The following is a 14,951-nucleotide window of genomic DNA, read 5'->3' on the forward strand; positions in this document are numbered from 1 at the left end:
GGATATCTGGGACTGAGAGCTAGCAATGTGTGATGACAGGAATTCCCTGCCCTTTGGAGACAGGGAGTCCCTCACCCCCAAACTGATGAATTTTGTGGTATCTCCCTTCCCCCGAAAGCTCTCCAGTGACTTTCTAGGTACCTAAGAGGCAGACCTTGCAATTTCTAGTTCATGAGTTTGCCTCTTATGACTATGGTGATCTCTGACTCCTCATTTTCACAGAAGAGGAAACCATATGCAAAAAATAATAATGATAATCAAGGTAAAATGATAGATTGGCTGAAGCCAAAGTAGTGTGTGGATTTGTGGCCTCTGAAATAGACTTCTAGGTAGAAGTAAAATGTACAGCACATCCCCTGCTCCCGTTATATTTGGAGTGCCTGGAAGGAAGTGTGTGTGTGTGTGTGTGTGTGTGTGTGTGTAGCTCCCAGAACCTGTGGCCCTACAGTAATACAGGACGTCTGGTGCTATTCACAGCTCTGGAGTCAATACCTGGCGAGATCAGCTGAGACCAACGCAGTTGCTTCAAAATGTAGCCAGATTCAAAGGCTTCCCACAGCCCATCCTTTCTGAAGATGGAAGCAGAATCAGATATGGGGGACAAGAATACAGTTTGGATGAATTTGGTGAGCATATAGCTGTGGATTGCTAGCAAACTGTCTGGGGCTGCAGTCATCTGAAAATTCAAGTGGTGAGGACTGGCTGGCAATCAATGCCGGGTCTTCCTGGGGCTGACATCCTAAGCACCTACACAGGCCTTCCAGCAGGGAAGTCTCTGGGTACGAGGCTTCCTACAGGGTGGATGGCTTTTCCCAGAGTAGGTGTCCCAAGAGAACCAGGCAGGAGCTTCATGGCCTTTTTGCCTAGCCTGGGAAGTTGCACAGCTCCTGTCTCACAATGTTTCAGTATGTCTCCAGAGTCAAAGAGAAGGAACACAGAAGCCATTTCTTGATGGGAGAAGGGTCCAAGAATTTAGAAGTCATATTTTAGAATATCACACTGATGCTAACTGCTGTAACCACACCAGAAGTTTATTTCTAATTAATTTAAAGTAGGCATATCTACAAGTAGGTGACCCTCTTCCAAGCACTGTTTCATAAACTCAGGGTCCTTCTATCTTATAGATCTGCCATTCTTGGTACAGGCATCTAAGGTTGCTGTCCTCCTCCACATCCAGAAGAGAAAGACACACAGAGGATCCTAGGTGGCTATAGGTCTTGACTGATACACATGCCACTTCCATTCATGTTGCATTCTAGCTGAACTTGATCACATGGCCATATATAACTGCAAGGGAGGCTGGGAAACAGGCTGGCTATAAGCCCATGTCACAAAAGCAATACAGACTGCTCTCACCCATTCTTGCGTGTTCTGGTCCCTTTGCTATTGGCAGTCCATAAGTTGATTTGAGCATGGGAGGGCAAGGGCCCTGGACAAAACTGTTTCTATCCACTATTCCTTCACAAGCCAAGGTTGACACACTGGGAGTGCCTATCCATTTTTGCACTGTTGGGATGAAGTACTGCAAGCAGCTCAGAGCAGTCTGACTGAGCTGTTCCCAACTGCCCATCCCTGTTTCAATGCCACCTTCCATTTCAGAAGTCAACAAAATCCTGCACCAGCACCTAGGGGCCCCTGAAGAGCGTCTGGCACTCCACATCCTCAGGACTCAAGGGTTGGTCCCGGAACACGTGGAAACGAGGACTTTGCACAGCACCTTCCAGCCCAACATTTCCCAGGTGAAGGGGAAGGCTTATCATCTACACCCCAAATGCAGTGGCATTGGCCCAGTTGTCACCCATGGACCACTCAGCTTTCGCCAGATGAGCAGGGTCTGGGAAAGTGACTGAGCTTGGCCTGGCTTGGAGAGCAGGTGCCATCTGAGGCTAAAGAGTCAGGGAACCAAGATCACAGTGCACAAGATGGCAGGTCACAAGGACCGTGCACATAGTGATGAGGGTAGGCCAGCAACCAGAAGATGAAGAGCAGTTTCCAGAGAAGCAAAGCAAGACATGGCTAATGATGAAATAGACTATGTGGCAGCTTGTTATAATAAATGTTTCCAGGGCTTGTCTGCGGACATTTGGGTCCAGTAGGTCTAAGTTAAGGTCAGGAATGTACCTGTAGAAGTTCTGATACAGTTGGCTAGGAGGTCACACTTCAGTGCAAATGTTGTTAACACCAACTGTGAGACTTCGGACAAGCCTATCACTAAGGAGTGACCACAAGTGACCTGACTTTACTGTATCATTTTGTCGCTTCTTGCTTTTATTCTGTGTCACATTTCCATTTCTTCCAATTCTTATTCTTCCTCCTCCCGCTAAAGAGCCTATTTCTCTTCCTTTATTCCACCTCTCAAAGGTAGAAAGAGTCTCAGTAAATGAGAGTGAGAAGGATATTCCCCTGGGAATCCATCATCACTTCTGCCTACAGCATTAGGCACGGACTGTGGCTAAGTCTTAGGAGACCCCTGCATGCCTGATGTCTTGCAGCATGCCTGATGTATTATACAGCCCTAAGCCCTAGAGATCAGTTGGAAAACAATCTGGATCATAGTAATATATATCCCCTCTCAAGAACTCCAGATAATTCATTTACATAGCAATGCATTTGGAAGCCAATCTAGTAGTTTCTTTTAAAGACCAGTCTGTTTTTGTCTGAAGGCAGAGTCTCTCTAGAACATCCAAAAGTAGTTTGGAGACTATATGTTGGTTTGCATGGTTGATATAGTTTTTAAATGGTATCCACAGCCTGTCTGGAAGAATATTCCAGTCAGATAGATGGGCTCAGTCTATTTCAGCCAAGGAACTGAGCAGGGTCTCGGCAAGATGGCGGCACAAGTGTGAGTGCATGCCTTTACCCTTGTCCTCCTGTGAGCCTCCTCCTGGGTGGTGGACATTGGTGAGCAAATGGTAGGGAATCCCTATTTTTTAAAACCAGTAACATTTTTGTCCTTATTCAGTCCCTCCTTTGAAAGAACCATGTTGTAAGCTTTTCTTTTACAAAGTTAAATACCATTTATGTTACCCTGATTTTTTTCATTTTGAGGTAAGTGGAGAATTCCTTGGGTGTCACAAAACCAGGACTGATGACAAGTAGGCAATGTGAAGTGATGATGAATAGAGTGACAGCATGAGAACTAATAGAGGGTGAAGGACCCAATTGTTAATCTTTGTGAGAGAGAGAGAGAGAGAGAGAGAGAGAGAGAGAGTGTGTGTGTGTGTGTGTGTGTGTGTGTGCTGTGATACAAGTGGGCACATGCAGCCATTAGAGACCATGGGTAGGAATGGGAAGTGGCCTAAATGACATTGCAGATGTAAGATTAATCTCTACTTGCTCTTTTACTGCACTTGTTGCCTTCCATATGGACTAATAAATTAGCAAGTCTGAAAAAATAGTCTCATTTAAGAAATATGATAGAAAATTGTAGCTTCTACCACTCACTAGCTTCAGTCCTCTTCATTTTTGGTTGGTTTAGGGAAAACTTCAGATGTGGGTAGATGTTTTCCCCAAGAGTTTGGGACCACCAGGCCCTCCTTTCAACATCACACCCCGGAAAGCCAAGAAGTAAGTAATTTTGAAACCCAGCTACCCTGGACTAGGGACTTGGTCCAGGACCAGAAGAAGAGTACTTCCAAATTGTGTTCCTTTCAGATACTACCTACGTGTGATCATCTGGAACACCAAAGACGTTATCTTGGATGAGAAAAGTATCACTGGAGAGGACATGAGTGACATCTACGTGAAAGGGTGAGGATGGCTTGCAGGAGACTTTGACAAGCTCAGGGACTCCCCTGACTTGTTATTTTAAGTGTCCACTGCAGGATTCTTGATTATTTGATGCTCTTTTATCTAATTACTGTCATCTGTTCTGTGTGTGAGGTACTGGGGCTTGAACTTAGGGCCTATACCTTGAGTCACTCCACCAGTCCTTTCTTGTGATGGGTTTTTTTTTTTTTTGAGATACTGTCTCACAAACTATTTGCCTGGGCTGGCTTCAAACCCCAATCCTCCTGATCTCTACCTCTTGAGTAGCAGGGATTACAGGCATGAGGCACTGGTGCCTGGCAAGAACTGATAAATCTTTCTTCATTTCTCTCTTAACAAAGTACATTTTCTTCAGTTTACTGAACAGATTTGTGATTTCTGAGATTTGTTTTAGCCATGAAGTTTCTTTTTATTCCTCTTTAATACTTGGATAACTAGTCTTAGAAACACAGTAAAGCTTCCAAAATTTCTTTTTCTATACAATTTATTACCAACAGCCAATGTTCATGGAAAACAGGAAACACTGATAGATTTTTAAAAAAAAAATTCATCACAACAACAACATTTACTAAGTGCCTGCATCCAAAGTGCAAAATGTCATTCATAGTTGTCTGTTATTCTCACTTACAAAATTCAATTTCAAATAGTCCATGCTGATGTTAGTTTCTTTTATGCCTTGACCATAAATTTTGAGTGCAGCATAGCATACTAATTAAGAAGCTAGATTTAGGAGTCAAACTAGCTGGGTTGAAATCCTGGTACTTTCCCAACCAGCAGAGCAAGATCAAGGCTCACTGTTTCTCACATGTAAAGTGGAGACAACGACAGTACCTTCTTCCTAGGAATATCCACAAGACTCAGTTACTCAAAGCATTTAGGGTAGCACCTGATGGATGATGTGCATGGTGTGGGGGTTAGCTAGAATTATTGCTATTCCACATGGACTAAGATTAGATCCTTGATATATAGAAGATAAGACATGTTGAAATATATTCATAAAGTGAGAACAAAGTTTCACTTATGATCCCAAGTGGCCTTCAATCAAAACTCCTGTAAAGACATAATGACTATCATTTAAGCTCACTGTAAGCAGAGAGTGTTTCATCAAGTTCTTCATTATTATTTCTCATCTCAAGACCTCATTACCATTCCCCAAGGAAAACTAATCTCAGCTAATTATAAGTATGCAAATTTATTTGACTATAATAAGATTTCTTTTTTAAATCAAGGAAATAAACTCAAGTAATACTGGACTGAGAGAAAATGCTTCTAATCAAAGAATAAAGCTCAACTTAAAGTACCCTGTAAATTTGGGGTTAAAATCTAAGTACTAGGACTGAGAGTAGAGTGGTGGAGCACTTACCCAACATGCCTGAGGATCAGGGTTTTATCTCCAGTACTGCCAGATAGAGATGGAGATGGAGATATGAGACAGAGAGAGAGAGAGAGAGATCTAAATATTATATGTGAAAAGATGAATAAGATGCATATATACCTAGCGCTGTCCACATATGGATCTTACATGCAAAGCTATACATGCTTACACACAAATATACATAACTGAAGCATTTGCTTGACTTCTCTTAAAATGTGAAAAGATTCACCAAAAAAGACAGGAAGAACTGCAGGGAGTGAGAAGTCTGAGGACACTGAAGAAATGGATCAGGAGGTTGGTCATGCATGGCCAAGAAAATGTGAACTCTCTTCCATTAGGTAGTTGAAAAGTCAATGGTCAAAAGAATTTTTTGTTTTCCCCTGAGCTTCTCCAATACTAGGCAATCACTCTATCACTGAGTTATAATCCCAAGCCCCAGAAACCTTTTGACAAATTTATCTAGTCAGTTTATTGACTAGCAAAATGGAAACCTCTTGTAGTTGGTTGGTCTTAATGCCCACAACTAACATTAAGGACCTAGGGTTAGCAAATGACATTATAGTTTCCATGGTCCTTTGAGGCAGTGTATCAGGCATGGACTTTGAGTTAGTCTGACCTGGGAGTGCAACTTAATTCTGTCAGTTACTGGCTACATGAGCTGGTGAGTATTAACAAGTCCTCTCTGAAGCTGCATTTCCTCATCTGTAAAATAGAAGTCATTGCCCAGTTGTGGGGAAGAATAAACTAATGCATGCTAAACTCCTGGCTCATAGATCATGATCACAGACCGGAGTTAAGGATTTCCCTCTTCCCACTCTCCTTCTCTGAGCCATCATATCTCATTCTGTCCTCATGTTCAAGGAGGACAGATGAAACCTGAGGCTCAGAGAGCTTCACACCCAGGCCTGCCTTCTCTCTCTGTCCAGGAATCTATACTTTTTAAATCTCCCCAGGTGACTCTAATGCAATTCTACCACTTAGCCAACCTAAAACCAAATGCCACCGCCTGGTTCCAAACCACGAGTCTTCCCAGAAGCAGGCAAGTGTGACAACTTCCTTCTCAGTGCATTCATTCATTCCTTCAGCAGTTACTTATCTAGTGTCTGCTATGTACCAAGCATACACAGAAGAAAACTTTGAAGGTTAAGATGTTAAGTTGTCACTGAAATGAATGCTCATAGATAGGCATATGGAAATAACAGCTATGTCTTCCTTACCAGACTCATTAATAAGATCATAGAGAATTAAAAAATAATAAAAAAGGAAGCTGTAAGATTACTTGATTCGTGCTTTTTTTGTTTGCTTAAGTAAAATATGGAAAGGAAATGCTAACATTTCAAGCTAACTCGTGTTCATTGAGTCTCTCAGCAGAGATGACAGACACTAATGAGTCATAGTTGTGAAGACTAAAATCATAGCCAACATGCTTCATGTACTCAAAATAGAACCTACATTGTTGATATTTTCCAGAAATTTTCACCTTAGCCCTGTTAACTGAAGTCTAAAGGGTTTCCTGCTTTGGTTTTAGAGGAATTATATTTTATTTGGCTCCAATCTGTGTTGGATGCAATAGAACACCTCCCCTTCATAAATCACCCCCAGCTCATAGACCACTGGAACCTGCCCAAGACAAGGGCATTAATTCTCCGACTCTTCATTCCCCTAATCACTGCACAGTTTTGCAGCTAGATTACTTGTCAATCACATCAAGCTAAATCTGTTTGCCTCTGCTTTTCAGCTGGATTCCTGGCAAAGAAGAAAACAAACAGAAAACAGATGTCCATTACAGGTCCTTGGATGGTGAAGGGAATTTTAACTGGAGATTTGTTTTCCCATTTGACTACCTCCCCGCTGAACAACTCTGTATTCTTGCTAAAAAAGTGAGTTCTGAAAGATGCCAATGGGAAGTGGATATTCTGGGTCTTCCTTTACTCAGAACCTCAGAGAAGGTTGGAGATGCTCAGGACCTTGAAGGTCACGGAGTCCAGATTCCTCTTGGTACAGGTGGGGAATCTGAAACCCACAGAAGTGTAGATACTTGCTGAATGTCACACAGCTATGACAGGTTATTTTTGTCACTAGGAAGGATGAAAAAGGCAACTTTCTTTCCTCTAAGGGAAGGATAAAGGATAGAAGAAAGAATCATATCAATATATATAAAACAATCCACGTATATTTTTATGTGATGGGGCGTTACTTCCTTCAGAAGTACATCCCAAGGGTTTAGGGCCCTTGTGGTCATAATTAGTAAGACCTTCAGTTACAAAACTTAATTCAAACTGCTTAGATCAAAAAAGTGAGTTATTGGTTCACATTACTAAAACATCCACGGTTGGCTGGCTTTAGGAACATCTGGATCTCACATAGAAGTGATGTCTTTAGAAATTGGCCTCACATTCCCTGCCCTGTGTTCTCCCTTCCTCTGAGGGCCTCAGTTCCAGGCAAGCTCTTCCCTGGTGGAGGCAACATGGCAGCTGGTAGCCCTGGCTCACCCCTGCCCTCTCAGCAAAAGGAGAATAAGGGAGACTTGGCAATGCCAGCCAGCATTCTGGATTTGTCCTTGGTGAATCTACCTATTTGAAGTCCCTGAACCAACTAGTGTTGCCCAGGCATGCAGTGTGCAGATTGGCCAGGCTGTGGAGTTAGGGATAGAGTCAGCTCTCTCCAGTTTACACTGACTGGAGAAGGAGCAGTTCTCTAAAGATAATCGGTATGTTCTCATCTAAAAGTGGGGCCTTTAACCTGGGTAGACAGTAACAGATGTCTTCAATAGATCCCCTGTCTGCTTCCTACCTCCCACACTCCATCAACTTTCCCTGGCCCTGCCTACTCACCTCCTCAATCCATACCCTATGAAAACATGCCTACCCTGTGTGCCATGTGATAGGTTCTACCATCTGCTGGTCCTATTCAGTGCTGATACTGTGTGAGCATTTTTCCATGACAGGTGAGATGGATGTCTTCAGAGGGGACTTTGTATAGGCTCATCATGACATCAAATCATGTAGTTTCAGATGGTGAGGTAGAGTGGGGAAGGGGTTAGAGTCAGATAGGCCCTCAGGGACCTTTTCTGTTTATCCACATCTAGGTGAACCTCCATGTTCCCTGAATGGTACTTGGATCATGACCCCACACAGGACAGCCAGGCAGGGACATATGACAGCAGCAGGATAGGCATCCCGGCCCCTCAGAGCCAGGGTCTCTGAGCCCTACAAAGGAGAACATTCCTGGAATATGAAAAAAATAAGAAACAACCCCATGCTGTTCATTCAAATTCCCGAAGCATTGGGGAATTCCTTGCCTGTGACATCCAGAGGAACTTGGGTATAACTTACTTTGGAGGCATTAATCTTGGCTAGTACTGTCTGGACAGAGGCAGGGACCAGAGGTGATAACTTGAAGTACTCTGTCCTAGTCTTCCTCTACCTACCTCTAGTGTGAGGGATCTGAGGGTCTTAGTCAACTACAAGTGTAGAAAAGCCAACAGTATTTTTCAAAAGCTAAAAATGCTAAGACCCTTTAAATATGGAATCTGTGCCCCAGTCTCCACTGAATATAAATTGAGAGCCTACTCAGACATGGAGGGGTGGGAAGAAGGTTGCTGAGAAGGGCTAACACCCAAATGGGTGACACTGTGGGCTGGCCTAGAATGCCTGGCTTCAGAAGGATAATCCAAGTGGGCCATTGTGGTCTCCAGGGGGCATATTACACTGATAGGAACATGACATGAAACTTGCTGTTTGGGAACTGCCTGGGACATCCTTTTCTGTCACCCAGTTGGTGGCTTTGTGACTTTCTGGGGAGCCTGATGGCCTTCCATACATGTGAAGTAGAAGAATAGGGCAAAGGGAGGAGGTGTCTCAGGGAATGCAGAGATGAAAGGCCTTGTGCCCTGATGCTGTGACCAGGGGCCAAATGGAAGGGTTTCAGGATCTACTAATCAAGATCATTTGGTTTGTACATGTCTCTTGTCATTTTAGGAGCATTTCTGGAGCATTGACCAAACAGAATTCCGGGTCCCACCCCGACTGATCATTCAGATATGGGATAACGACAAGTTTTCCCTGGATGACTACTTGGGTATGGCTCACATTCAGGTTGTTTTCTCTAAGAAACTGTACTTGAAGTTCGTGAAATCCATTCATACTTGGAAGAAGTTATTTAAATCTCTATTACTCACCAGTAATGGAGGGCAGGACAACGTGACAGTGAATGTCTCCCCTTTCCATGGGCTCCATCCACTCTCAAGGCTATTGTGGAAGGGCTCACACTGGACAACTCTGTTCTCACAAGATGCCACCGCTCTCTCTCCTCAGCACCTTGGAACCACCTCTCACCTCCTCCATGCTGCTCTCAAAACTAACCAAGGTCCCCAAAAGACCCCCTAGCCACTGCCCTTTCCCCTAGTTCCATCCTCCTCTACAGCCCAAGGCACTCCCACCCAAGACCTCTCTTCCTTGCCTTTCTGACCCCACCACCTCTTAAATCCAGGCCTTCCCTGAAGTTCTCCTGGCTTTTCTTTTTCTACAGTTGCTCTCTCCAACCCAGTGATTTATATATGCTTCCCTTAGTTGAAGGTACAATTCTATTTTCACCTTTCAGCAAAGTATGGATATGTAGCCTGACCTCAGTGTCTCACAGTCATGAGAAATAATTATGAGGGTTATTCCCAATTCACCTCTGCACCTTATATTTAGCTGGCACTTCAAATTTATCACAACTAAATTCAAATTCAGCATTTCTTCCCTGACCTCACACTTGCTCTCCCCATGTACTTCGTTCACTACATAGCCCCTCCAAGACTCCTGCTCAGTTTCTCCTCCTCTTTCCCCACACCCTGGCAGCCACTCAGCCCTTACAGTATAAACCACTGTATCATGCACACTTGCTTCCTTATTTCCGTGAGCTCTGCCACTTGCCAGTTCAGGCCTCATTTTCATGTAGTCAACTGTTGCAGTAGCTCATGGACTAGTCTCCCTGCTTCCATCTTGCTCCCAGGAACCATCCTGGTAGAGGAAAAGCCCATCACTGGCTGTGTCTCATCCCTTTACCCCTCCTAGAACCTTAGTCAGTGCTTAATAAAAGCGGAACAAATAAATGAGTAGGCACTATGCTAACTTATAAGACATATGGGTAGAAAATTCTAGAATAGTAGAAAATTTCCCTTTGGAATTTAAATATAAAAGTCTGACAACTAAAAAGGAGAATGACTAAGTTTCAAATGGCTATAGTGAACAATCACCAGTGGAGAGAAAAGATAAAATCAGACATAGAGTAAAAAAGGCTGAGGTAAACTGTGGTTTATGGATCCATGAAATGATGGCAGGCAGTCTCCACCACAACCTCCCTGTCGCTGCCACTCTTGACCAACTCTGATCCTATAGACTTGACCCCACATCACAGCCACCATTTACTTAAGGAAAGGGCTCACAGAAGTTCCCAAGCCCAAGTGACACTGTTTACTTCCTGTGACAGAGGCACAGAACGGTTAATGCCTCCTGTCACAGATGGGAAAGTGTGCCTCTCCAGATACCCTGATTCTGGCCAGGATTCTCCACTTCCAGTGAGGATTTTCTGTTGAGTTATGCTCCTTCAAGTTCCTGTTCCTGAGTTAGTCTAGGAGAGACGTAAACGTGAATGTTGCATGGAGCTCCCCATGTTCCAAGCACCAGTTGTCTTTACCCAAAGCCAAACAACCTTTCTGTTCAGGGCAGTTCAAAATCAAAATGAGCAAATTTCAAATACAAAGACCCCAAGTTTAGTGAAAATTTTGTTTATCAATGTTCAGTTGCTTTGAATTTACAGAATACTGTTTATGCTTATGTCTTTGAGAAAGTATATAGTCCTCTGAGACACTGAACAGTAGATAGCTGTTTCTTCTGAAATTTTCCACTCTTTCACTGACTCACCCATCACCTGCTCAAAATCACAGTATAATTCTTCTCTGACAAGAACATTCAGCCACAAACAATGGCTGATCCACTTGAAACTTACTTGGATTTAATGTTGTTTCCTTGGCTAGGTTTCCTGGAACTTGATTTGCATCACACCATCATTCCAGCAAAATCATCAGAGAAATGTAATTTGGACATGATTCCAGACCTCAAAGCCATGGACCCCCTTAAAGCAAAGACCGCCTCACTCTTTGAACAGAAGTCCATGAAGGGATGGTGGCCATGCTACACAGATAAAGATGGCACCCGTGTGCTGGCTGTATGAGTATTTCCTAATTGGGGATTGTTTATTCCTCTTATCAGTTAGGTTTTGACCTTTATCAATAGATTTACTCCAGAAAAGACAGGGAAATCTTAAACTGGTTAAAAACAGTCTGTACCTGGAATTACAAAAAAAAAAAAAAAAAAAAGGCGGACAACACCAGAAGCCTGTATTTGGAGTTGGTTAAAGGCAAAGAGGTTGAAATGGTCAAAAAATTACAGTAGTTGCACTGTATAATCCTCCCTCACCAGGAAGGTTAATTTACATTGAACTTCCAGTATAATTCAGTGTAGAAAAAGGAACTTTAAATCTGAACTTTTCTCATCTTAAAGAAAAAAAAGTGACTCACACTTGTAATCCTAGCAACTCAGGAGGCAGAGATCAGGATTGCAGTTTAAAGCCAGCCCAGGCAAGAGTTCACGAGACCCTATCTGCCATCAGCAGAGAGGCAGCATTCATTCATTCACACATTCACTCATTCATTCAGCTAATACATATCATGTACCTACTAAGTAGCAGTGCTGCTGTGCACAGTAGGAGAGCAATGTAAGCATGAAGAGACTATGGCCCTGGTCTCTTAGAGCCTCTAGTTAGTGCTCCAAGTACATGGGTCGGTCTGGGTCCACATAAAGGTATAAAAGAAGGTGCATGACAAGGCAAGGAGATTAATGTGGGAACCCAGTAATGATGGCTATGGAGGATGAAAAGCAGGGATGGGGAGAAGCAATTTGTCCTCTCAGTTTCCCACATGGAGTCGATTCAGAAACACATGGAAAAGGAAATGTGAAGAAGTCTCTTGAGGAAAATCTGAGGCAATCTAAGGATTGTTTTACAAGAATAAAAATCATTGCTCAGGGAATACTCCCTGGGTTAAAGTAAAAATATTTGTGAAACGTGACGTCATGTGTTTAACCTGTTCTGCTTTACTGAAGGGGAAAGTCGAGATGACACTGGAGGTCCTCAATGAGAAGGAGGCCGACGAGAGGCCAGCCGGGAAGGGGCGGGACGAACCCAACATGAACCCCAAGCTGGAGCCACCAAAGTGAGAGGCCCTCTTTGTTCTCTACGTTGTCTGGTCCCCAGGCACCTGCACACTGAAAACCCCAATTCCAGTTGGCTTAAGGAAAGGGATTAGCTGTTGGCCTTCTAGTTTTGTATTTGAAAGTGGGCTAAGGGGGATGGAGAGGCAGGTGATGTGGCATTGTTTTAATGTTCTCCTTCCCTGAAGTCCAGCGTCCTCAGCATCTCAGGAGCTGTGATAAGTACCTGAGCCATTCTCAGCCAACGACGTAGCCTGACATTTTCAACATCATTAGTTACGCCTTACAAGTATAGTCTCAGGTAGATTATTGTCCCTCCCAGGATGGGTAGGTAATGCCACTTCTTTGCAATGCAGCCGGCCCGAGACCTCCTTCCTCTGGTTCACCAACCCGTGCAAGACCATGCGGTTTATCGTGTGGCGCAGGTATAAGTGGGTCATCATCGGCCTGCTCATCCTGCTCATCCTGCTGCTGTTCCTGGCGGTGCTCCTCTACTCGCTGCCGGTAGGAAGCCCAGCCTCCTGTCTTGGCTCTGTGTGTGTCTCTGTGCTCGGGTACCTAACATGGGACTCACCCATCCCGCTGCTCAGAAGAATGCCCCATTTAGCAGTCGTGGTGTCCAACCTTCTGCTTTTGGAAATTTTAATGTAATGTGTGCGTGCGTGTGGACTGTAGCCAGTGTTTCCAGCTGACTTCCTGTCTTCCCACTTTCCTGGCCCAAGCCATCCTGCAGTCTAACTTAGGGATCCCCAGCCTGGGCTTGTTCCAGGTCTCCACAAACCCCATACTCCACCCAAACTGGATAGTTAATCCCCACAAAATACTTATTATCCTTACCTGCATGGACACCTTTGCCCACATTTTGTTTATTACAAATCTTATTCTCCCTGGGCCTGGTGGCACCTGTAATCCCAGCATTTGGGAGGCTGAGGCAGGAGGATCATGAGTTTGAAACCAGCCTGGGCTACACATATTAACCTCTTTTTAAATTTCTCTTAATCACCCTAGTTAGAAGTCAGAGTCCGAATGGAAGATTTAGCCATGTGTACAGACATGGTACCTTTATTCCTCCATTCAAGGAATTTATGTAGCCAATTGTAGATAGTCTTGACCATTTAAAAAAAAACTCCATATAGTTATTTCTTCTTCCTGGTTTAGATTCTATGGATGTGAACCGGTGCTTTCCAATTGGGAAGTGGGAGAGGGTTCCCAGAGGCCATTTGCCGGTATCTAGAAACATTTTGATGACATTTTGGGGTGATCTATTGGCATCCAGTGGGTGAAGGCCAGGGATTATGCTGAATATCCTGCCAAGCACAGGGCACTGCCCAACCAGAAAGAGTTATCTGGTCCAAATGTCAGTTGTGCCAAGATTGAGAAACCCTAACATATGTACATGTATACAGCCACTATTTCTTCTTCCTTTTCAGAACTATTTGTCAATGAAGATTGTGAAGCCAAATGAATAATAAAAGCAAAGTCTTCTTTTCAAGAGTCATTCATCAATGAGGGAATCTTGCCTCTGTTTGTAGACCAAATTCAAATGTGACTGTTTGGATCTAATACCATAGCCCACTGGCATGTTGCACTACTTTACCAAAGCCCATCAGCTCCCAGGGGGTCTAAATCCTGGAAAGCCAGGCCAACAAGCAATATTTTTAACTTTTAGAGTATTGAAAGTTTTATTTTCTCATGTTTTTAACCATGTTTTTCAGAATATTTTTCAAGGTGGCTGGTTCCATTTAAAAATCATCTTTTTAATGTGTTCTCCATTCTATGAATCAAGTTTTGGAAATTGCTGAGATGGAATTTGAAAGCTTCTTGCTGTCATTATACTTCTTATTTGTAATCCAAAGAAAAGACTGCATTGTAAAAATAGTTAGACTAGTTGGAGTAATTCTTATTTATGACTGTAACATGTTATGGTATTTTATATGGATAAACATCATAAGATTATATTCAATCTCTGTGATGAATGCAAATAAAAATGTTTCACCTTTTACACATAGCTGTTTGTTATATCTGTGGATGTGGGGGCAGAGCTTCTACTCCCCTCGTATCAGTGAATAGATGCCATAGGGTTCTACCTGACACAAACCCTTTGTAAGTATGCAACCAAATTTCAACCAATGGGTCCAACTGAGACTTACATAATGAATAATAAAAGCTAACACTTATTGAAGGTGCTTATTCTGTACACAGCACTATTTTAAATGCTTTTGTGTATTAACTCATTCAATCTGCAAGGTAACCCCATAAATTTATACAAATAACATTACTTATTCCATTTTACAGTTGAAGACATTGAGGTACATAGATGTTAAATAAATTTCCCAAGGCCACAACAACCATCAAATGAGAGAGCTGGAATTTGGAATTCTTTCGTTCTTAATTTCTCTTAACTATAAGGGTATACCACCAGTGGGATGTCTGTCAAGAGGAACATATTGCTGAGAAGGTCAAGTAATAAGACGGAAACAGCACAGTTTGAGACCATGCCAACACTAAAAATAGTTGGCATGTTTTCTAGAACATGTGAGAACATTGTCCTG

The 14,951-nt window shown here is 43.1% G+C and overlaps 1 protein-coding gene across 3 annotated transcripts in view; it reads left to right on the forward strand.

The window, feature by feature from the left end:
* Positions 1-14,401, forward strand: part of Myof (myoferlin) — a 138,898-nt gene extending 124,497 nt beyond the window's left edge. For all 3 annotated transcript variants that reach the window (XM_020159709.2, XM_020159710.2, XM_074078753.1), the window contains 10 exons: positions 478-626; positions 1,600-1,739; positions 3,479-3,567; positions 3,655-3,750; positions 6,882-7,023; positions 9,124-9,223; positions 11,166-11,356; positions 12,292-12,401; positions 12,756-12,903; positions 13,830-14,401. In XM_020159709.2, the coding sequence (XP_020015298.1) occupies positions 478-626; positions 1,600-1,739; positions 3,479-3,567; positions 3,655-3,750; positions 6,882-7,023; positions 9,124-9,223; positions 11,166-11,356; positions 12,292-12,401; positions 12,756-12,903; positions 13,830-13,868 (1,204 nt within the window). In that variant the 3' untranslated portion in view covers positions 13,869-14,401. The remainder of the gene's footprint in view (positions 1-477; positions 627-1,599; positions 1,740-3,478; positions 3,568-3,654; positions 3,751-6,881; positions 7,024-9,123; positions 9,224-11,165; positions 11,357-12,291; positions 12,402-12,755; positions 12,904-13,829) is intronic.
* The last annotated feature ends 550 nt before the right edge of the window (positions 14,402-14,951 follow it).

The sequence above is a fragment of the Castor canadensis genome, chromosome 7, assembly GCF_047511655.1.
Source record: "Castor canadensis chromosome 7, mCasCan1.hap1v2, whole genome shotgun sequence".
Lineage (NCBI taxonomy): Eukaryota > Metazoa > Chordata > Mammalia > Rodentia > Castoridae > Castor > Castor canadensis.